Genomic DNA, 24,641 nt, shown 5'->3' with positions numbered 1-24,641 from the left:
ACCACTTTAACGGCATCCCTCAACTACTGATATACATACCATTTTTTATTATCATTCAGTTCTAAATATATCCTAATTTCCATTATGATCTCTTCTTTGACGCCTAAATTAATTAGAAGACTTTTTTCAATTTACAACTATATGAGTCTCCTATTATCAATTTTAAGAACTGAACCGTGGTCAGAAGAAGTAATCTGTATGAAAGAGATTATAGGGATTTGCTTTTTGGACAACTGTAAGACAACTTTCATAAATGTTTACTGTGTTTTTAATCATTATCTGACAATTCTTGAGAATGGGAAGGCAAATAACAGTTTTCCTTGAGAGGATCTGACTTTCTCTCTGCTGCTCCTGGAAAGAGGCTACTTTGAAGTGGTCCGCGTACTGCTCTGTCCTTTCTTCCCATGGCAATGCTCCCCTCCACTGGACGTAGTTTCTGTCAATTGGATTTCCTCAATGGAACGGTTGAGGAAGGTAATCAAAATAAAGACCAGGCACTATGGAAGGGTCTCTACGGAGGAGTCTTGTGCCCTATCACACTGATGGGCAGCACAGTAAGATCCATCGGGGCAGCTAGAACGGGGAATGTAAACAGACTCAAGGGCAGCACTCAGCAGCTCTGGCAGCAGGATCTCTACCTGACTCTACCATCCTTAAACCAACTACATTCAATTTACATCTCAAAAAACTTCTTTCAAGGACATAACTTTATGGAGAGAAATTTGCACGATTCCACTAAAAGCTCAGGCACGTTACATGTAACGGCTCCCTGGTAAGCTTCGCTAGAGAAGAGGAGCAGCCTTGGCACCTTGGGATGCCCACACTGGTGCCGAATGTTCTATCCCCACCTGTAAACCCTGACCGGAGGTCCCCTGACTTGCTGCACCCCAAACCCTGAGAAGCGTCACGTGGGCGGCAGCCCCTCCCGGGTGAGCTCACATTATGAACATTTGGTGTGCTGAGGCTTCGCCGCAGGTGCCGAGCTTTGGTGGAAAGCGCTTCTTTGACTGTGACTGCCTGCAAATTTGAAAAGGACATTCATTTTTCTTCCTCTGACGACAAAAGTAATATATGTTTATTGTGGAGGATTTAGAAAGTATAGAAATAAAGATCATTTCAATCTTACACTCCCTCTCCCCCCATATTTACAAAACTGTAATCGTATTGTATCCTTTTTTTTTTTTTTTTGCTTAATTTATCAAAAACATTTTTCATAAATAAAACCAGGAAAACTGCAGAACTAAAGACATTTATGTTGTGGATTTTTATATAGGTGGGCAGAGAAAACATGGATGAAATACCACTAACTATACATCTCACTTGGAAAATTACAATCAACTTTTATGCTGCTTGTGTTTCACTCGTGCAGCAGTTTAGGTGGGACTAAAGGAAGATTTTTCTGACAAACGCCAATCTTAGTCCTCTTGTTGTTCAAAGCACAGTTTCCATAACTTCGGCTACTGCCTCGATCGAATGACATCTCCTGTGCAGTTCTACTACCTAGTGGATTATTTTCACCTGAATATCCTGCTTTTGCCACAGAAGTTAATCTGGGTCCAAAAATCAGGGAGAGAATATGTGGTTAAGCACGTGGGCTTCGGAGTCAAGCTTTCTGGGTTCACATCCAACTTTGTACCCCTTCTTAGCTGGGTCACCTTGGGCAGGTTGGCTAACTTGTGTCAGCCTCAATTTTTTCATTTACAAATGGGAATTATGACAGTATTTACCTTGCAGGGTTATCTTGAAGATTAAATGAAATAATGTATCAATATTACTTAGGCAGTATTCAATAAAAGGTAGTCATTTGAATTTGTGTTACTATTCTGTCAAAGTAACTATTTTGTCTAATGAGAGGGCTACTCAAGTTTTTCTTCTCTGATAGATTGAGAGAGAAGGTGTTTGGGAAATACATTCATCTTTGTCCATTTGGGGTGAAGGCTGGTGATCTCACCCTCTGGTCCAGATGCTGCAGTTACTTGCCTGCCGGAGCCGTTCCAGGCTCAGGATGTTCTCGACCTGCAGCACGCCTCGCGTATACTTCTCGATGTATGTCTCCCCATCTGCTGTGCCTTCGTTCTCACTCCTTGCTGCCAGGAGAGCCAGAGTCTCCCGGTCCTCAATCTCCTCTGTTGCCTAAAGAGACAAGAAGGCAATTAGAATACTTTTACCTGAACAACATTTTTCTCAAAACTGTGGTGAGAAAATTATTTAAAAGTTTTGAGATTTAACGCATTCTCCAATACTCACATTTTGATATTTTTAAAAAGTAATACATACTTTACCTTTGGTATGTTGGACACTATTTCATAGGTTACACCACAGGAATAAAATATATTCTTCAGTGATATTCTCCTCTTTAAACTCTGGGTGAAACTCTGGTAGAAAAGGAAAGCTGTATTAAGCGATGTGGAAAATATAAGTTATTTAGTACTTTACAAATTGTAAAAGCATCATCAATTACTATGTTTTTGATATACACACGACACTTAGTAAAACAGAAAAAAACTGAATGGAAAAATCCTTGTCTCCAATCCTGAAGGACAATAAATTCCAGCTGTCATTTAGGGATTAGATTGCAGAATTTGCAGCCCATCCAGGGTTTTTCTGTGGTTGCTTCTTTTTCCCACTTGCCGTCTTTCTACTTGATCTTGTCAGGGTTTAATGAATCTATCTTGGCACAGTCAGAAGTCAACTCAGAGGATCAGTTTTCCTGACAGCACCTCTGAGATGAGATCTGGGGAAGCATTAGGATAGAGATTTCTTTGGAGCCTGCCTTTGTCCTGGTTTTGTCACTAACCCTCTTGGACCAGGCGCTTAACCTTTTTCAAACAATAAAATGTCATAACTCCATTGCCTCCTAGGATTATGGGCTTCAAATCGGTCAAGGTGGAAAAGTCCTTTGGTGGATGACATTTACCTCTGCTATCCTCATACCCTGTTATCTTGGATAAATGAGAATCAGATTATAACCTGGTAGCGATTTGCACAGCCACTGTATTAACACCCCAAAACACTACTTTGTGATAGAGAGAAGGAAAAACTGTGCTCATGTATGAAACGGCACAATCAGGCCCCGTTACTACCTGTTTGTTGTAAATATTGGCTGCAATCCGTTTTCGTAATACCAGCTCCATAGCAGCCGGGTGGCTGAGCTGGACTGTGGTCTTCACTATCAGGTAAATCCGTTCATTTTGTGGGGTGACCCTATTCAAGTGAACGGAATCATGCACCGAGGAGTCCCAGGAGGCTGTGGCTGAAACCTAGGGATGGGGAAAGGATGGGGACATGGAAACAAGACAACTAAGGTGTAGCAGTTTTATGTCATGCACTAGAAAGAAAATAAATGCAACTCTACGTTGAATCATAGATGTTTTTCCTCGCCTTTTTAAAAAAATATATTTATTTATTTATTTATTATTAATTTTGGCTGCAAGGGGTCTTAGTTGCAGCATGCGGGATCTTTAGTTGCGGCATGCGGGATCTTTAGTTGTGGCACACGGGCTTCTTAGTTGCGGCATGCATGCGGGATCTAGTTCCCCAACCAGGTATCAAACCCAGGCCCCCTGCATTGGGAGCGCAGAGTCTTACCCACTGGACCACCAGGTAAGTCCCTCCTTGCCTTTTTGACAACACACACATTCTATTTTTTAAAGTTCCCAGTCCTCTTCCCCAAAGCCCAGACCACAGCAGTTTAATGGGCAGAGAGGCCCACAGGCATGTGCATTAATCTGAAGCCCTTTAAGAGATTCTTAAAGGTCAGTTACCTCCTCATCACTGTGCTTTATGATGGGCAGGTAGAAAAACTGGCTGCCATGCTCCTTGGGGAGGATGGAGTTCACGCCCGATGCATGGGGGCCCACAAGCTGCTCATTGGCACTGAGGTCATCCGCTGACCAAGTCCAGGGCACAGAAGCAAAAGTGGGGGAAACAGATTTTTAAAGCAAGCATCCAAAATTTTTAAATATGCTTTTTACAGATGAAGTTTACATGTAATGCAATTTTATTTAGTTTTTCATTCCTGCAGTTGTAACAGCAACTCCACTAACTACAACAACTTCTATCCTTTACAGAAACAACTCCAGGAGCCAAAAAGGTGCCTTTGTGACTCTCCTATAAATGGACTGAATATATTCTATATGTAGTCCTGGGAGCAAATATTTTCACTACATAAACACACCTTAGAATTTTGCTGCTTTCTGTCAATTCCTCCTATAACGTAGTGTTAAGTTTGTGGTCCTACTTGCATAACTTACACTAAATTAGAGATTTGAGTGGTTATCGCTTCTCGGCCTTTTGGCTAAGATCAAGTGTAGAGATTTGAGTGGTTAAATTATCAATTTAGAAACAAAGTTCTGAGCACTTGGGAGAAATGTGAAGACCATCTTTTTCCAATACCCTACCCAGTGTAGGATTCACCCCTCACAAATCTCTGTATATAGTCATCCAGTCTTTGCTTGTATAATGGGGAACCTCCAATAAAGGGGAACTCACCACTTCATGAGGCAACGGTCTATTTCTAGGCTTTTAAAAAAACTGTTCATATGAATAGCCAAAGCCAACCTCCTGTGTCTTCCATTCATCCATTACTGGTCTTCCCTCCAGAAGACAGGTTTTCAGGCTGTGCTTTGAGGATCCCAAGGGCCCTGCAGAAGGGCCTGCCAGAGCCTGCCCATCCCCAAACTCAGCAACTCTGCTTCCGTATTCCACACATGGGGTTCCATTTACAAGTTCATATTGAAAATGGATTTTACTGCTAAAACACATTGAAAACCCTTGTTCTATATTCGCCCAGGTTCAATCTAATTTCTACAGTAAAGGACAACCCTTCATTCAGGGTTACAGATGATCGTGTTCTAGAAACAAAACAAATGTGGGTGGGGTGGGGAGCAAAGGGCACCAGTCAGAAATGCAGATTCCTGGGCACCTGCAATGCATAAAGATTCAGATCTCTAAGGGCGATTACCTTCTCAGGTAATTTCCATGTCCGTTTCTGTTTCAGAGCAATAACTGTTCTCATGCCTTTGTATGCAGTTCTCAATCTCTCAAGTGCTGTCTTTTTAAGAATAAATTTCCACATCTGTCTTCTAGTGATTCGACATGTCATGGCTTTATATATTTGGTTGGAGTAAAAATGTCACCTAAATATGGCATGTGCGTGATTAGGCAAGTGACTTAAGGGTCAAAATACTGCGGGTCTGATTAGATTACAAACCTAATTCAATGTGATAAGCCTTGGAACGTCAGGTTCAAACTTACCGTTCAAATCAAGGAAGAGAACAGGTATGTGGGTTTCCATTCCAGGTGGTGGGATCCTAAATTTAATAACAATATTTAATCATAACAAAATATGTGTTTTACATCTTGTTAAATAACCAAACACGACAGAGGCATGAAAGCAGAAGAGAACCACTGTGGAGTCAGATATAGGTTCTACAAATGAGATATTTTCACCAATCTTGTCACCCTTCTTAACACAAATCATGGGAATTATGTGACTTATATAAAGAACTACCAGTCATATGAATTACATGTAATTAATTGAAACACAGATTATTTGAAGCCTTTCTGAGAATCATTCTAGTGATGGGAAGAAGGGAAGTGGCTATTGTTAGAGGAGGAACAGGGGACAGGAGCGATTTGCCTCCAGAGCCCAGGATCCCCTGCTGTTTCTTCTGGGCATTAGGACTGACTGATCAACCCACTGACTGACTGATCATTGTGGATGTAGCGCTTAAGTGCTGACTCTATGTTGAGTCAAAATAAACAGGCAGGAGGGCAAATAAGAGGACATATTTTCTGCCCCTTTCAAGTATGCTCTGGAAACACCCTTCTTTCGACCCAAGATATGAGAATGTCTGGAGATCAGGTAATCATGTCCAAGGGGCTCATGCCAAGGGCTGGAGGACTATCTATCTGACTCCCGGCCAGTGGTAAGTGCTCGCTGGCTTTCTGTGAGTGGAAGATGGTTGCAGTGGGCAAGAAGAAGAGTGAGGGGAGCACTTAGGGCTGGGTGGCCCTTCCCTGGACAGCTCACGGTACTTAACATTTTCTGCGACAATCCTGGCAGGTCACTCGCATGACCCGCCACAGACCACGGCACCCGCGTCAGGCCTGCCCAGAAGGAAGGGCAGACTCACCAGTCAGCAGGCGCCCCGGGGATCCCGCTGCCCGGCGTGGGCACCAGCACGGCATTCCGCTCCTCCGTCAGCCCTACCCACTGCTCCACCAGGCGGGCTTCCCGCTCCACATCGTCCTCCGTCTTCTCTGCGGGACAAAACGAGGGCATGAGCGCCAAGAGGGAGAAAGGACAGTTTCTAAATTTAAATCTATTTGCACACAGTGGTACCCACAAGTGCCTTAAACATCCACGGTGTCCCAAGTAGGGAATTGAGGCTTTGAAGTTGAAGACAGAGCACCCAGACAAGCTCAGAGAGGCTAGGACACTAGCCTAACAGATCATAAACCCAGGAAGAGTGGAAAGAGCACTGGAACAGGGATTAGAAGACTTGGGTTATTTTACTAGTTCTGTAATGTTGGAAGGTCATTCAACAGATGAGTCTTAGCTTCCTAATTTGTCAAATAGGGTTAATACAAGTCATGTCTACTTCACGCACCTGTCAGACGGACCAAGTGCAATAATGGATGTGACATTGCTTTATAAAACCACACATCATTTTATAAGGATAGAGGATTAAAAAACACCATATATTGCACTCTGCAAAACTAACTTGTTTTCCTTCATGCTCGTCATGAAAGGGATTTTATTTGATCTATTTTGCAATCCTCTTAGCCTAGTTCAACTCTGGAGTTACCTGGGCATAGGCAAAGTGAGTTTTCATTAGCAGGTTGAGCACGCACACACACACACACACACACACACACACACACACACACTGAGGCCAAGAGCAGAACACGGAGCCAAGATGTTTTACTGGGGGAGGACTTTCGCTGACTTCTACGTGAAGCGGATTCACATTCAGAACATGTCCTTTGGTGGAGAACCAACCACACTGAGTGAATCGTTCACTCAGGATGAGAAACCGGGGTTTTTTTTTTGTTTTTAATTCATTTTTACTTATTTATTTTTGGCTGTGTTGGGTCTTCATTGCGCTGCGCGGGCTTCTCATTGCAGTGGCTTCTCTTGTTGTGGAGCACAGCTCTAGGGGCGTGGGCTAGTAGTTGTGGTGCGTGGGCTAGTAGTTGTGGCTCATGGGCTCTAGAGCACAGGCTCCGCAGTTGTGGTGCACGGGCTTAGCTGCTCCGCGGCATGTGGGATCTTCCCGGACCAGGGCACGAACCTGTGTCCCCTGCATTGGCAGGCAGATTCTCAACCACTGCATCACCAGGGAAGCCTGAAACCAGGGTTTTAAGCGCAGATTTCTGCTCTAGAATCCAAGTGGCCATTGCAAGCGTAAGCAAACCGAATCCTCGGAGCTGGGTGGTGGCGAGTGGAGCTGCAGGCCGGCTTCAGGCCACCCCGAAGGAGCCAAGAGCGTGGCTACCGCCCAATGGTAGCCGCGGCCCACCTGCCAAGTGTCGTGGCTTCAGAAGTGACCCTTTAGCTGCTGTCAGTCCCAGGTTCTGAGCCTGGAATACCTCATGTGGAGATGTCGATATTGATGGCATTTGCATTCATCAAAACAAAATCTGAATTTAACGTTTAATGTCGGTTAACTCAAGTAATGAAACATTACTTTCAAATTCAGAGCCTGCTTAAACACTGTACACTAATGATTCACTAACATCTATAACTGTTATAGGGTCAAAAAGCTAAGATACAGCAGTCCAGCTAAGGGAGGAAAACAGCCTACCACTACTGTCTAGAAGTGAAAAAACTACTCTCAGCCAAGACTTTAATCTCACATACCTTTTTTATTGCTGACTTTTTTAATCTGTTCATCCAGGTATTCTCGCCGTTTAATGAGGGCATCAGACCACCTCTCTCTCACACAGTTTAAGTCTTCTTCCTGGCATCAGGGAGGGAAAACATTTTCCTGTAGAGTGCACAGATAACTATTTCTTTTTAAAAAAAAAAAAAAAAAAGGTGTTTAAATTGATTAGGTAACTTCATTAGGAAAGGCCATTGAACATTGCTGTGTGATTAATATGCAAGAAAGCAAAGAGGCCTCAGGAACACTGCATGCTGATTGAGGATCCCATGACTCAGAAATCAGAGCCCCTGGATTTCCAAAAAGATAATTATACTTAAAAAGCAAGAGAAGCTCAAACTACACCAGCTGTTGGATGCGTCTTATACGGTATGTGAGTGTATGTATTTAAGTTGTAGCTATTCGTTTGAAGTGTTTGTGATTCTAAGCAGGAGGACACCAGAAACAGAGCCCAAATCACAAAGCAGCAAATGGAATGGAAAACGACAGGCATTTTCATCATTCATAGCTCGATGGCTGGATAAGATGTATTTTCTGAAAGGCAAAGAATAGATTGGTGGAGAAATTTTCAAACTTGCTGCAAAGGCTTTACCTCCAACCGCTACCATGAGGCTAACCGAAAACTTCCCATGCAAGAAGCCAACATGCAGTCAGCCATGCTGAGAACGCCCAGAAGCAGCCGCTGGACTCGCCTGTGAACCACGTGGCAGGAAGCGCACAGACAGCCACAGGACGTTAGTTAGTGGCGTTGCTGAGATCCAAGGGGATACTGGTATTTCCCCTACCAGTTGTTTTTACTTGCTTGTTTTCTTTCTTGGTAAAATTATGAGGTGGGAAAGACACCTACCAATTCTATTCAGGATGCTCTTTGACTTGCCTAATTCCAGCCTAACCCTTAAGACGTTACATTAAGAGCAGACACCTGAGAACTTCTGAGGCTTTACCTACAATGGACCCACATTTTACTTATAGGAAGGCACACCAGGAAAACATGCTTTTAAAATTTATGTAGAGAATCAGTACAAAGACTGGGAACCAACCCAGAAAACTTCATCTTGGTTTGCCACCTTGACCATTACTGTTATCCCACATTCCATGGACAGTAGTAGGCCAGTCAGCCCTGACTAGGTAAAATTTCACATTTGCATATATTTTTTCTCCCCTAGATTTCCAAAAAGAGATTTAAAGCTGAGAGTTAAATTCTCCAGGTTATGAATAAGATTGGCCTTAAAGAGAGAAGAAAACTGGCTAAACAAAACTATGTGCTTATAATGTCTTCAGTTTTCCTATACGGCAAAAGTCTTTAAAAATACAATGGCACGTTAGAACAGTACTACTCTCTTGGATATAAGGAGCTAACTGCAGGTTCACGTAGGAAAGACAGGTCTACTTAAAGATTATGGATGGATAACTACAATTCTTAAGATCACCAACTTAATACAGTGAGAGTGGTCTTGTTTAGAAAGGCTTTACGAGCTAGCAATTTGAGATAGCATAGCAAAAATGCACTATCTGCTTATAAATTTTGAACTGACAGGGAAATCTATAGAAATAGTATTGTATCGCTGATTACACTGAAAGCAAATCAAAAGCGAGTGAGAACTGCATATGCTTGCTCTACGGTCCTCCTTTCCTCCTCCCTGCCCTCGGCTTTGCGAATGCTGGCAATTAGCAGCAGCTGTGCCCCATGCCACAGGATTGACAGCAGCAGTAATACCTGATAACTATCCATATCATCACCATCCTCATCATCTCTCTGGTAGGGAAAAAATAAACACAAAGGACATGCATTTTTTTTTTTCTCAAACAGCACACAAGGAAATTAAGTCTTTAAGCTTAACACACACATTACAATGGATAGCACACACAACATCGGCATAATAAAACATTTAACCGAATCTCAAAAAGTGGATGTAATTCACTTGTCTATAATTACTTAAAGAATTTAAGATTTAATTTTTTTCTTTAATAGAGAAAGCAGTCATTTAAAAATGGGAACTCTCTCAGATTCTCTTAGCTGGGGATTGGACACAACCCCGCTGGGTCAGGCCTTATGGCCCTGTTACGCAAACAGTTGCTATTTGTTTCTGGGTGAGCTATTTGACTGAGATTTAGAATGGGCAGAACTAGAAAGGACTTTAGGGAGTCTCCTGCTCAACCTCCTGGTTTTAGCTGTGAGGCAGCTAAGGCCTGAAGGATGAAATGACTGAAACCAAGGTTCACACGGATAGCGGCAGGGTCAGGACTGGAGGCCAGGTCTGCACCCTTGTCCCTGCACCACACCACTGTCACTGTGAAATCATCACAGGGGAAGACCCACCGGGAAGCTAAGACTCCACGTACAGTCAGCCCTCCTTATCCGCAGGTTCCACATCTGCAGATTCAACCAACCACAGAACCTTCCTGATCGGAGGGCCGAGTGTACTAGGCCATTTTATATAAGAGACTTGAACATTCTCAGATTTTAGTATCCAAGGAGGGGAGGGTTCTGGAACCAATCCCCCCAGATACCTAGGGAAGACTGTAGAAGGTTCTGTATACTGTACCACTGCAGTAAGAGCACAGCCCACTATTTTGGATACATGGCTCTATCATTATCCACTGTTGGATATGTCAGTATCCATGCCAATCAGGTGAGAAAAATCAGAACTGTCCTAAATCCATGGCAACATTTTACAATAATTACATAAACTAAGCATTTTGGCAAAACATTTGCAAAACAAAATCATCGTGTGGGAAAAAAAGGGTTTTAGTTGAGACATTTTCCTTAGAAACAAGAATAAAGAGGGAATTCCCTGGTGGTCCAGTGGTCGGGACTCTGTGCTCTCACTGCCGAGGGCCTGGGTTCAATCCCTGGTCGGGGAACTAAAATCCCACAAGCTGTGCAGCCAAAAAAAAAAAAAAAAAAAAAAAAAAGAAACAAGAATAAAGAAATCCCCATTTGTAGGGAATATCCATCTCTATGGAGGCAGGTTCTACTCAAAATGAATACTGGGCCATGTACCAACCTTCTTTCATTTTTCTATGGTTATTGGAGGGTTAATATTAAAAAAGGAACTGGAGTGGCCTAGTCAGACAAAAGACAAACTTTTTTTTCAAATGCCTTAAAAAATATAATTACCTTATTTTCATATCTAAGTATACTTCAAAATACACTGCCTTTTAAAAGTGCTTTAAAAATACTGTTAAGATTATTCTCTCTGTAGACTTTAAAATAAACTTTAGTTTTAGTTTGGTAACCATCATTTTCATTTGGATAACTCTAACTTCAGTAGTAAGCACACTACTGAAATAATTTTTCTCGAATTAATTCCTCCTATTAATGAATAAAGTACAAACAGCTCTAATTTATCATTATCTTTTAGGCTAAGAAGATACTTCTATTCACCGAAAACTAGCTTGAGCTTTCATGATGTAGAACCACTGTGACATCAGCATAGTCTGGATTGGCTCAAGCTATTGCATCAAAATAATTCTGAAGTACTATGTCAACAACAAAAATGGTACTGGACATGACCTTGAGCATGGCAGCAAAGAAAAATAAAAGCTTTAAAACAGTCACTGTTTAAATTTGCATGACAGATACTGTAAGAAGAGCATTCAGCACTGGGGGAAGGCAGATATTTGAGAGCTCAAATTTTGACAAAAATCAGTTTTAACTCAAGAGGTATAGCTGTTTTTAAAAGTGCAAATAATCAATCCTTGCAATGTTCATCGAACGGGAATAGTCAGCCAGTTGATGATCCGTGTTCATAGGTCATAGTTCACACACACAGATACAAAGTTGTATCTAAGATCAGAGATTTATTAAGCCACAAAATTTTACAGCAGAAAGGGACCTCAGAGAATTATTACGTCTACCTCATCGTTTCGGAGGAAAGAAAAAGGGAACTCGAAGTTTAAATTACTCAGTTAAGTCAAACAAAGCTTAAGAACCCAAGTCTCCTCACTCCAAGTCTGTGCTCTTTCTACCAGGCCCTGCAGTTGCCCCCAGAGCTGATGGCCAAGTGAGGGACAACCCAACTTCCACTCCACATACAGCGAAAAGTCTGGCGGAGAAGCCTCCCTGGAAACAGCAGACTCCGGCCTCACAACTCCATTCATACTCTTCCCAGGCTTTGAGTCGGAGGCAGTTTTGGCCTGGGATGAGGAAGGCAGTGTCTGACACAGCTGCGCCTTCCTGACGGCCCAACAGTCCAAGCCAATGTTGCAGTAAAGTCTTTGCTGCCATGAAGCCAAAAGGAAACTGAGATGGAAGATGAATCCTTCTCAAGATAGGCTGGGCTTATGCCCAGACTCTACAGAGAAAAGTTTTCTCCCCATCATGACAGGGAGTGAGGGAACCAGCATTCAGCGGTCTGATTCTTCCCAGTCCCCAACTACATCTGATAGTAAAGTGGGGACTTGGTGAAGCACATGCGTTCTTTCAGGCCACTGGGGACACGTTCCTGATCTTAAAGTTTACTGTGACTGGTAAATAAGATGAATTCTTAGATGGTTCCATCTTTTAATTTTTTTTTAAGTGAGAAAAGAAGGTTCAGCAAAAGGAGACTTAATGAACAAAAATGATCATGAGGACAACTTTCAATTAAAAAAAAAAAGTAAAGCTTTCAGAGAGCTGGTTAATTATGCCAGTGTATGGGGGCAACTTTCTATTAATAAAAGTGGATCAGGCCAAAGCCTGCAGTATCAAACACCCAACACAATTCGGGCCAGATATAAAATAAATCCTGCCTAAAGTAAATGAGCACTACAGCATTGATGTGTGTTTATAAATAAAATTATTATTAATCGGCACTAAGCCAATACAGTAATTTAAACCTAGCAAAAAGGCAACGGACGGAAATATGGATGGGGTGGCGGGGGCCGATATATGCTTAAGGCAAGGAGTTCAGTTCTATTCCTGAACAGGTCTCCGTCACAGATCACTGACTGCCTTAATTCTGCATTAACCAATCTTCGTTAAATACTATTTGCAATCTATTGGTCTCACCTGGTAACTGTCCAGCCCTCTCTGGAGCTTGGTGGACCTGGCAGTCACGCAGCCAATGGAGATGGACAAGATAGCTTCGACCATGAGTGGCAGTGTCCCAGAATGCTGGACAGGCTTCACTGTGACTTGCACTCTCCGGGAATGACCCTGCAGAGGCGGGGGTGTGATGCGGAAATGGGGGCCAGGAATGGGGATGGGGAGGGATCGGGGAAGAGGATCAAGGAAGGGGAAAGAATTAGGGAACAAAGAGGCAAATAACTAGAAAATTCCAGAAACTGTAAGAGTGGGACAGGGAGAAAACACGAAAGAAGCAAAGACAAACCTAGTACCTGTCTGAGTTGAAAGACACCTCCTGTGTTGACATCTTTTGCCTGGTGAAGCTCCACAGCAGCGTACTCCCCCAGCTCATTCAGCTCTAGGATGGAGATCCACATCTCTATCCTGCGAGTAACCTCGTTCCACCTGCAGAAACACGTGCCAACAAACAACCATGTCAATGTCCGGGACATTATTAGCAACAGGAAGAAGCCCCCAGTCCCTGAGCACTTACTATCCGTGAGGCACTGTGCTATGTGTGTCACATAGATTATTTTCTTGTTTAACACTCAAAACAATCCTGCGGTATAGGTTCTTTTCGTTTATTTTATTGATGTATACCTTACATTCAGTGAACTGTCCAGATCTCAGGCGTAGACTTGGAGGGATCGTGACAAATGCATACACCTGTGCATACACCCCCGCCATCACCACAGCAGGCTTGCTCAGGCCCCTTCCCACTCTATCCCCACACCACCTGCAGCAGCTGTGTAACCTCACAGATTAGTTTTACCTGTTCTAGGATTTCATATAGATGGAATCATGTAGTATTTTACTCTTCTAGGTCTGGCTCCTTTGATTCAGAACAATGTTTGTGAGATTCATCCACAATATGTAAGAGTGGGACAGAGTTCTTTTTTATTTTTGAGTAATATTCTATTATATGACTAATAACACAATTTGTTTATCAAACATTCTCACACTGAAGGACATCGGGTTGTTTACAGTTTGGGGGATATCATGAATAGAACTGCCATAAACATTCATGTACCAGGCTGCTTATGGACTTATGTTTTCATTTTTCTTGGGTAAATACCTAGGAGTGGGATTGCTGGGCCATGGAAGAGGCAAATGATCAACTTTAAAAGAAGATACCCTTCTGTTTTCTTCTATAAGCTTTATAGTTTTATCTTTTACATTTAAAGCCATGCTCCATCTCAAATTAAGTGTTGTGTATCATGTGAATTAAGATCAAGGTTGTTTTTGTTCCATAAAGATGCACAGATGTTTCAGTCTCATTTGTTGAAAACACTTTCCTTTCCCCATCGAATTTTTCCAGGGCCTGGTAGTTCCCTTCATCATTCCCATTCACAAAGGAGGAAGCAGGCTCAGAGAGTCCTTAGTCTTCAACCACTGCCCAAGGGTGAGCCTTGACCCCGCGTCTAAAGCCCTCAGCCAAGCACAAACCTGTCATGCAACGTTCTTGTCTTAGCATGAAGGGAATCGACTTCCCAGACAGAGCTGCCGTTCCCGGTGCACCGGTGGCCCCATACTTCGATGGCCAGTGCTCCGTCTGAAATGAACTCCAGGAATTCTTCCGTTACGCTCACCACGTAGTCCTGGGATACGCGGGGGAGAGGAAAGAGCGACAGGAGTTATGCAGAAAGGAATCTGTGAAATTTCCTTTTTAACTTTCAACTGTATACAGATTCATTCCAGAGTACATTAGCCTGATCCCGACCTTATAACCATCGCTGCCGTTTCACAGAAAACCGCAGAGAAACCAGAATATTATTAGATGGGAAGTGATATTCTGAGGTAATTTAATTGAACTTCTTTCTTTAATAAACGAGGACACTGAGGAAAGCAGCGGCCCCACGTCGCACTGCTTGCTGGTTGCAGAGCTGAATCTGTCCTCCCTTCCTCCTGGTTCACTCCCTTTACCCTGGGACCACTCTGACTTTCAGCCAGAATAGACCAATCAGCACAGCAAAAAAAAAAAAAGGGAACTTCTGATTGTTCCTTGTTATGGCTTAGAAGACCAAAACAGAATTAAATTTTACATGATTATCTCCATGATTCTGCACTCTTGCTCCTAAACCCTCCCACTCCAATTCTTTGTTGTGAAATACAAACAGAGGAGCATGAGGAATCGGATGCTGAACAGACGAACAGTGAGGCAATCACCCGGAACAGAGCAGCAGGCAAGGGACCATGCGGACTTCCTTCCCATCAGCAGCTCAGTGCAATCTCAGGTGACTCTAATTTCTCGAAAGGGCTGCGCTGCATTGGTTTAACCTTATACTACCTAACTTCTTATTTGGAGACAGAGCCAGAATTTTAAAAGGAAAATAAACTTAATGACCAATTAGCACAAACTACACATTTTAGAGGTTAAAGAAACCCCCCAAAAAACCCCAAGGTCACACAGTGAGTCCAAGGTCTCTGAGACTAGCATCTATTACCAGTTGTTAACTAGGATGTACTTAAAATCCAGGTTTCATCCTTCTAAATAAGCAGTTTTTTGGATCCAAAGAAAGATGGGGAATATTTAAAAGAGTATTCAGAGAACCATAACGACAACAGCAACAACAAAAGATTAATAAAGAATTAAGAAACAGGGTTTCCCTGGTGGCGCAGCGGTTAAGAATCTGCCTACCAATGCAGCGGACACGGGTTCGAGCCCTGGTCTGGGAAGATCCCACATGCCGCAGAGCAACTAGGCCCGTGAGCCACAACTACTGAGCCTGCGCGTCTAGAGCCTGTGCTGCACAACAAGAGAAGCCACGACAATGAGAAGCCCACGCACCACGATGAAGAGTAGCCCCCGCTCGCCGCAACTAGAGAAAGCCTGCACACAGAAACGAAGACCCAACACAGCCAAAAATAAATAAATAAATAAATAAATTAAAAAAAAAAAAAAAAGAATTAAGAAACAGACTTGGTGAATACAGGTAAAAATAAAAAGTGGGCTATTCTCATAAAAATAAAGACTTGGCAGGGGACTTCCCTGGCAGTCCTGTGGTTAAGACTTCACCTTCCAATGCAGGGGGTGCGGGTCCGATCCCTGGTCGGGGAGCTAAGATCCCACATGCCTTGGGGCCAAAAAACCAAAACATAAAACAGAAGCAATATTGTAATAAATTCAATAAAGACTTTAAAAATGGTCCACATCAAAAAAGATCTTTAAAAAACAAATAAATAAAAACTTGACAGGGACTTCTCCAGTGGTGCAGTGGATAAGACTCCATGCTCCCAATGCAGGGGGCCTGGGTTCGATCCCTGGTCAGGGAACTAGATCCTACATGCATGCCACTACTAAGGAGCCTGTGTGCCGCAACTAAGAAGCCCGCCTACCACAACTAAGACCTGGTGCAACCAAATAAATAAATATTTTAAAAAAAGAGAAATCTAGCCTTTCAAAAAAAAAACCTTGACAGACTTTACGTATGGGAAATTTTATAGGTGGTGATATGGATTTGTCTTCTAACTGTAGAACCAGAAAGAATAGGCACAATTTCGAAAAGAAGGGGTCTTGAATATCTATTAAGAATTGTCCAAAGAAAAACAAAATTACACCGAGGCCAGAGTCTGGCTGTCAGAAATGACTGGTTGGCAGTCTGATATGAAAGACAGGAAGAGTGGCTGATGTCACAAAATAGGTCCAAGCAATATTCACCAAAAATTCGCCTCTCTCATTTTGTATGATTTTTAAAAGCTCATATGGGACTTTAGAATGCTATGCTTAGAATTCAAAAGAATGAAAAATATCTACAGCAACTTATATGGTCAGATGCTCATGTATATTAAAATAATAAAATGCAATTCTGCAATCTGTAAAATGTGATCACATTTTTGCAAAAAACTTTTTAAAATTATGCCTGCATGATGGTAAGAGTGTGTCTCTCTGGCCATTTATGTGTATGAACATATGTTTGCACACACATAATATGCAGCAAATTGTCACTGGTCATCACAGATTTCAGGTAGAGGTCTTTCAGATTTTACTTTATTTTATTTATTTATTTATTTTAAATTTTATTTATTTTTTGGCTGCATTGGGTCTTCGTTGCTGCGTGTGGGCTTTCTCTACTTGCAGCGAGCGGAGGATACTCTTCATTGTGGTGCCTGGGGTTCTTATTGCAGTGGCTTCTCTTGTTGCAGAGCACGGGCTCCAGGTGCATGGGCTTCAGCAGTTGCGGCGTGTGGGCTCAGTAACTGTGGCACACGGGCTTAGTTGCTCCACAGCATGTGGGATCTTCCCGGACCAGGGCTCGAACCTGCGTCCCCGGCATTGGCAGGCGGATTCTTAACCACTGCGCCACTAGGGAAGTCCCCGGATTTTACTTTAAACACTTTCAAACGATCTGAATTTGTATTAAAGTACGTTTTGAGGTTAAAAAGCTCAATAAACCTATTATGTTTATGAAACATTCATGTGGGAAAAAACTCTAAGTTACAAGTAGACTTTTGAACTGAACCGTGGCCGGCTGTCTCCCAAGTAGCTCATTTTGTAATGGCATTTGTACCTTACAGTGAGAGAAGGTCACAGTGTACTGGGCATCCTTGGACTGTGGGGAAGACACCTCTGGGTCCACTACTGGGGCGGCCACTGTGGATTCACACTGGTCCCAGAATGTGTACTGACAGAAGACGAAATTTGAGAGGTTTAAGGGCAGCCCAGTTGCCTCTTTAATTTTTACCTGGAGAAAGAAAAAAAATGCAAACATAACTCTCACAAAGAAAACAAACTATGCATTCTTTTCATATCCAGCTACCTCAAATTTAAGAGTAGGTGATGAAATAAATAAATCAGTCATCCATTTGATGGCTGAAAATATTTCATTAAGGGTTACCCACTTGTAATGAAATGTGTACCACAGTTCCATAACTACAGTATGTGAGCATGGTGACAAATGCACACATCCCTCTCAAACTTTCCTAATGACCGAGTTTCTGATACAGCTGTGACCTTTACTAGAAAAGCATGATTCACTAAACAATATGCGCTCCTTGCATGCCACATACATAGACTTCTGAAATTTCATACAACTGTCATCAGAAAGTGTGCTGCACTTCTGGGAGAAGTACTGTCTGTTATTGTATTTATTGTCAGAAAGTTTAACTTTTACCATGTTCTATGAAAAGCTCCTAAGATTTTCCATAAAATTGTTTTGAATTGAAAAGGTCATTTATCTGAGCCTTCCCAGCCCTGCCCTCTCACCCGGCACGTCAGTTTTTTGACTCGGTGAATGATTTCCCCGCTGCTGTCTACGACTTCAAGACTCCCGCTTTCACTGGAGTTCTCCGAGGAGTCATCCTCCGCCACGCGCTCTGGGACGGCGCCTGTAACTCGCATCACTTCCACGTGGAGACGCCCGGCAACCTGGGTCAAGGAACCAGAGCACCGCGCGGTTAAAAGACATCCCGTGGACAATACTGACCTGAGATGGAAAGCATGCTACAACATCTCCGGCGAGCAGCTCCACTGTTATCGCTGGGCCACCTCCAGCAACGGGAAACTCTCAGTACTTCCAGAGCCAGCCCACTCCATCGCCTGCCCTGTAATCACTCTGCCTTACTTTGAGCCAGATTTGCCTTAGTATCTTGCCTCCCGGAGTCATCTTCATTCTTACCCTTCTACAGGACAGCCCATGAACAGCACAAAGGCAGCTATCACATTCTGCCTGGAGTTATCTATTTCCCTCGTTCCCATATTCATTCATTTACTCATTTGATCAAATACCTGGCATCATGGGAACACCACGATAAAGACACAGGCTCTGCTGTCTGGGCACTCACAGTCAAGTGGGGAAAGACAGAGAATTAAAAACCCAGTGTAGGGGGCTTCCCTGGTGGCGCAGTGGTTAAGAATCCGCCTGCCAATGCAAGCGACACGGGTTCGAGCCCTGGTCTGGGAAGATCCCACATGCCACGGAGCAACTAAGCCCGTGTGCCACAACTACTGAGCCTGTGCTCTAGAGTCCGTGAGCCACAACTACTGAAGCCCGTGTGCTCTAGGGCCCGTGCTCTGCAACAAGAGAAGCCACCGCAAGGAGAAGCCCGCGCACTGCAACGAAGTATAGCTCCCGCTCGCTGCAACTAGAGAAAGCCCGCATGCAGCAACAAAGACCCAAAGCAGCCAATAAATAAATAAATAAACAAACAAATAAGTAAATAAAAACCCAGTGTAGACTAGCTGTCCTGACAGAGATACATGCAGGTTGTTAGGGGATAAATTTATCCGCTCAACAAATATTTACTGAGAATCAAGTGTGTGCCGGGAACTGTACTAAGTGCTGTGTTGACAACAGTAAACCAAACAGTCATGGCCACTGGGCTCATGGAGCCTCTCCCCTACCCTCTTGGGAGCAGAGAATGAGAATAGAAGTGACCGTAGGGCTGGGAGAAGGGTGAGGGGGTGAGACCTACTCCAGGAGGAGCGACAAATACAAAGCCACCAAGTTATAAGGAAATAGTTTCTTTAAGACTGTTTTTCTGAAGAAAAAAGGGGGTGGGGGGAACTTAAAGTTTCCAGAATATCCTGGTGGTTCTCTGCATTGGTGCTAGTTTAGCAGTGTCTCTCTTATAGCTGGTTTCACAGAACTGAATTTAAGGAGAGGAATGACCCTGACCTTCGCATTCGCAGAGTGTGGTAACTGGCCAAGTTTTCTTTGGCAACACAGCTTTAGGTCGTAATGACTGGACTTGTGAAGGGGACACATGCTCTGGCACTGCTGTGTCATCTTACATAGTGAGGCTTATTTTTAAAGGTAGCTCAGATCCAACTTCCACAGAGCAACTGGCCCTGACACCCAGGACCTGAGAGAAATTAGTTGATGGTATTTGACAAGTGAGACAAATATGGAGGAAGGAGCAAGAGGAGGGGAAGAAAGGAAATATGAGAAAACGGTTAGAAGACAGTGGTTCTTAAGCTTTTTTTCCCCAACATTTTTTGAGACCCTAATACATTTTTAGTATAATTTCAGGGGATTAACGAAATACTCAGAGCCCACCATGGACCCTAGCTTAAGAAACCCTGACTAGGGACTCAGCCACTAGATCTCTTTGCCATAGGAGTTGTGCCCATTTTTAACATGGGAAAAAGCAACTTAGCCCACTATTTTCCTACAGCATAATGTCCACAGGTGGGTTACTACATGTGGAATGTGAGCTGTGTACTTACGTATCACAACTGGGTATCTAGGGTCTATTTTCTGGGTTCACTTTGGGCAGAATGGCACCCTATTCTTAGTCTGCTCTAAGAATCACAAAAAATAACTTAGTATTTCCAAGTTTGCATGCTATTGGAGGATAAGCTAGGAAATAAGGATGTCACTAAATTTAAAATGAAAACATCAGTTGATGAAGTGGATAATATAAAAAAGTTTGAACTTGAACATTTTCTGAAATGTTTCAGGCTGACAGAAGGCCAATATAATGAAATAAATGAAATATGAGGGGCATTTTTTTTTAAAAGAGGAGGTAACAGTGAGATGCTTAAGCTTGTTTTCTTTGAATATTTTAGAATTTCAAAATAATCCTCCCAAGTTGTATCTTGTAAAGACCACTTAGGGCCAGGAAGGAGCTAAAGTGTACTACAGAGGTGAGAGATTAAAAGAGAAATCAATATGAGGCACAGAGCCGAATCTGGTTTCCAAAAGAGTTCGAGTTTGATTAAAACAAAGAAAATACTTGTGAACCACAAATAAAAAACATGTTCTAATAATCTTTTAAAGCCATGCCTTAATTTTGATAGTTTCTTTTGATATTAGTAGAGAAAGAAGAATGTGTTTCTGATGCTTCACCCTAGTTTCTTGATCTACCTCAAGAACAGAACTTAAATCGAATTAAAAAACAAAAAACGAACTTGAGCTCGGTGCTTTGTGACGACCTAGATGGATGGGATAGGGAGGGTGGGAGGGAGGCTCAAGAGGGAGGGGATATGGTGGTACATCTATACATATAGCTGATTCACTTCGTTGTACAGCAGAAATTAACACAACATTGTAAAGCAATTATACTCCAATAAAGATGTAAAAAAAAAAAAAAAACTTGAACCATGGCCATTTTCTCAGAGGCTGGCTCCATTTTCTCAGAGGCTTACCTCCCCCTGCTGGCTGATGATAGGAACTGCGTACAGAAGTTTCACATCACAGAACAGACACTCCAAGAACACATTGGCCACGCCAATCAGGTTGTGATTCTCTTGGGCTTCATAGAAAGGGTCACCTCGTTTCCCGTAGACTCGCTTTGTCTGAATGGTAGGAGAGGAGGGGGGAAGGCGAGTAGGAAACAAAACATCAACTTAAACAATACTATTTAAAACCAGCATTTTAAAATGTTTTAAAAAGAAAGCACTTATCCAAATAAATTAAAAAGAAGTAAAATTAGAATCATGTCACACGAATAAAACAGAACTATCCCACAGGAGGGGCTTGTTAGTTGGGGAACTAAGTGACATAAGGGCAGGGAGAGCTCTTCTTTGGTTACAGCCCCACCTATCACACCCCGTCTTCCCTATCACACCACACCTGCAAGGTTTCATTCCCTGTGCTTTGCCTCATTTCCTTCACCAAATCTTTTTTTCCATTACTAATGTCGAAAAAATGGATCATGCTTTCTAAAATTATTCTTAGCATCTACCTAGCCATGAACACAGCTAGGGGAGCATGAACATGTGCTAATGAATACAAAATCCACGCTGGCTCCATTTAAGCTGATTTTTAACAGCACTGACGAAACAGCGCAAATTCACTTTGTCCTACTTCACTTCACTTGAAATGTAGTAGCAACCCAATAAGAACATGCTATGTGTTCTCTTCATTTAGTTCCTATCTGTGTGGGGATCACATGTTTTATGACCGATCCAACTGATCCCTTCAAGACCACTTTCACTTTACATTTCTAATATAAATGTCCCAAGTAGCACTACAGATATTCACTGAGGCACATAAGTGTGTTCTGACGATTAAATCACTTATATTCTTGTCCTTTTAGCACAACCAAAGCTCCTTTACATTTTGTCCCTCTTACCTCAGGAACCTTCTCCTTCCATTCTTGATAAAGGTCTCGCATATCAATTAATTTATTCTCCAGCTTCTCGATGGTCCACACTTGGGTGCTCTTTCCTTTCCTCCTCACCTGAATAGCTGGCTCGCTCACTATCGCTCCTCTCTGCAGAATGAAGCAAAACGAAAACAAAAACCAAATATAACACATCTTGTTATAACTCTTTTGGATTGTTGAAGCAATATGTATTATCATAAAGTAGAAAGTTTGAAAAAAAAAACACATAATGTATACAAAAGAAGATGAAACCCTATCACCTAGGAAATATTCTGGTTTATTTTCAATCTTCTTTGTATACCCATGCACACACATTTTATTTTTATCACAATCAGAACCAAACAAATATATAAATTTCCCATCCCAATTCTCTCTCCACAGTTCACCTTCTTGTGTGGTTAAATATTCTTCATAAACATGATTTTTCATAGCAACACAGCCATCCATTATAGGGATGTATCACTCATTTGACTAATTATTCTCTTGGTCAACATCATGGCTGCTTCAAATTTTTGCTATTACAAAGGCCACTATGATAAGCGTCCTGGTACAAAAGCACATAAATGTTTATGAACACGTCTATAAGTACAGATTTAGAGTAAATTTCTCAAAGGAGAACTACTTGGTCAAAAGACTAAAATGCAAGAAGACTGACGAGATACTCTCTGACTCGTTTCTAGCTCGCTTGCTAGAGGGAAAAATGAATGGATGAAAAATTATTTCTTCCAAAGTTTCTCCTTAAATGAAAATTTCTTCAAGTTGAAATGACAGGAAACTTCCCAATGGCTGCAAAGAATCCTGCTGTGTATGAAAAACAGGTATCATATGAGTCTTCCTTTCTTGAAGAATTCACTCTCAGAATGGTACTATCACAAAATATACACACATTCCCCCATTTCAGGAGGCATATATATGAAAGAGAAAAGCAGGAGGAATTACTTATATATATTTCTAGTTTCAGTGTTTTATTTATTCATTTATTTATTCATTCATTCATTCATTTATTTATTTTTTGGCCGTACCAGCGGCTTGTAGGATCTTAGTTCCCCAAACAAAGATTGAACCCGGGACTACAGCAGTGAAAGCACCGAGCCGTAACCATTGGACTGCCAGGGAATTCCCCAGTTTCACTGTTTTAAAGAAAGCATTTAAATTAGCAAGGCTTTTAGCCCCCAAAATTCTCATATTCCAATCCTAAAATATCCAAAGGCATATATACCCAAGGTCTCCAAAGGACGTCTTAAAAAGAACAAACCCTCCGGCTCACGTCAGGGTCTCCTCTCGGATGTCCTGTGGATGCCACGTTTACGTTCCACTTACAGTATCTACTGTTGTACCTCTTGCTCTCATCTTCTTCGAGAACATTCTTACCTTTCTATTGGCACTGAGGTTTGCAGCAGGGATCTGCAGAGTCACCTGGTAGTCGGTAAGTCTGCTCATCTCCTCGGCTAAGAAGTTAGCCTCCCTCACCAAGGTGTTAGCTTTGACCAGCTGCTCCCGCAGTTTTGCCAGGCTTTGGCGGAAGAGTTCATCCCTGTGGCAGAGCAGAAAAGGACATGAGAGTGTCCAAAAGAAAACTGCAGTCCCGTTTCCAAGTGAGTCATGTTGTTAGAAAGTAGTAGAAAACTCCTCTCAAAACAATTATTTTTCAAGCTATTTTTGCCAATTCACCTCTTATCCCCCTCTCCTCCCACCAGGGTTCCGTGAGCCCTCCACTGGTAACCACAGCTGAGGAGCAAACATGTGGGGTGACTTAACTTCAAACCATGTTTTAAATTACATAACATTCGAAAACAACTAGATTTTGATATGGTAATGCACACGTACACACAAAACCCAATAAAGCAATCCTTTAGGAAAGAGAAATGATTACGACTTCTGTGTGCTTTGGGGTGGGGGAGATCTGGAGCCAGTAAGGAGAAAGTGTTTTACGTGATTTCTTCAGTTGGTAAAAGGTGAGAAGTAGGGACTTCTGTGACAGCAGAAATTCGTTTCTCAACTCTACACAATAGCACTTCCTGATAAAAGCTTCTCTAACAGCCTATCTGGGTCTGAACTCTATTATATGTTTTCCCAGCCCCACATCTTTTGCCTCAGTAGCCTTCGTCACAGTTACAATTTTTCATTTATTTGTGTAATTATTTGACCAGTAATGTCCGTCTCCTCTATGAAGCTGTAAGCACCCCCAGGGCAGGGACCATGTCTTTTTTGCTGTCACTACACCTAGTTCCTGACCAAGTGCATGGCCCATCACAGGATATGCAAAAATTACCCACTGAATGAAAGAGTACAGCTGACCCTTGAATAACATGGGTTTGAACTGCGTAGGCCCAAGGAGATACAGATTTTTTTCACTATGATCCATGGTTGGTTGAATCTGTGGATGTGGAATGCAGATATCAAGGACCTACTGTAAAGTTATACTCGAATTTTCGACTGCAATGGAGTGTCAGCACGTGATAAACGCTCAAGAAACGTCAGGCGCTATTATTTTTATTACAACACAGGATAATGGACTATCAACAGACCTGGGCTCAAACCCTGGCCTTTTCATTTACTTAATGGGTGACTGAGGGAAGATATTTAAAATGATTGTCCAATCTACAAGACAGAAAGAACAGTTCCCATGGCTTGGTGCTGTTGGGAGCAGTAAA

General features: G+C 42.4%; 1 protein-coding gene and 1 non-coding gene across 2 annotated transcripts in view; one reads left to right on the top strand and one right to left on the bottom strand.

Annotated features, from left to right (window-relative positions):
• The window catches only part of KIF13A (kinesin family member 13A), a 215,165-nt gene that overhangs the window by 13,878 nt on the left and 176,646 nt on the right, over positions 1-24,641 (bottom strand). Inside the window, 17 exon segments of the mRNA XM_068557132.1 lie at positions 940-1,013; positions 1,977-2,133; positions 2,283-2,375; positions 3,084-3,260; positions 3,765-3,889; positions 5,257-5,312; positions 6,138-6,264; positions 7,868-7,967; positions 9,607-9,645; positions 12,883-13,029; positions 13,212-13,344; positions 14,386-14,537; positions 17,448-17,621; positions 18,143-18,304; positions 21,026-21,175; positions 21,955-22,095; positions 23,359-23,521. Of these exon segments, the coding sequence (XP_068413233.1) occupies positions 940-1,013; positions 1,977-2,133; positions 2,283-2,375; positions 3,084-3,260; positions 3,765-3,889; positions 5,257-5,312; positions 6,138-6,264; positions 7,868-7,967; positions 9,607-9,645; positions 12,883-13,029; positions 13,212-13,344; positions 14,386-14,537; positions 17,448-17,621; positions 18,143-18,304; positions 21,026-21,175; positions 21,955-22,095; positions 23,359-23,521 (2,170 nt within the window).
• Positions 4,278-4,474, top strand: LOC137774322 (U2 spliceosomal RNA). Its single transcript, XR_011075848.1, has one exon. It is a non-coding gene; the product is annotated as a U2 spliceosomal RNA (small nuclear RNA).

This window comes from Eschrichtius robustus, chromosome 12 (genome assembly GCF_028021215.1).
Source record: "Eschrichtius robustus isolate mEscRob2 chromosome 12, mEscRob2.pri, whole genome shotgun sequence".
Taxonomy (NCBI): Eukaryota; Metazoa; Chordata; class Mammalia; order Artiodactyla; family Eschrichtiidae; genus Eschrichtius; species Eschrichtius robustus.
This window is presented reverse-complemented; position numbering and strand designations above follow the sequence as displayed.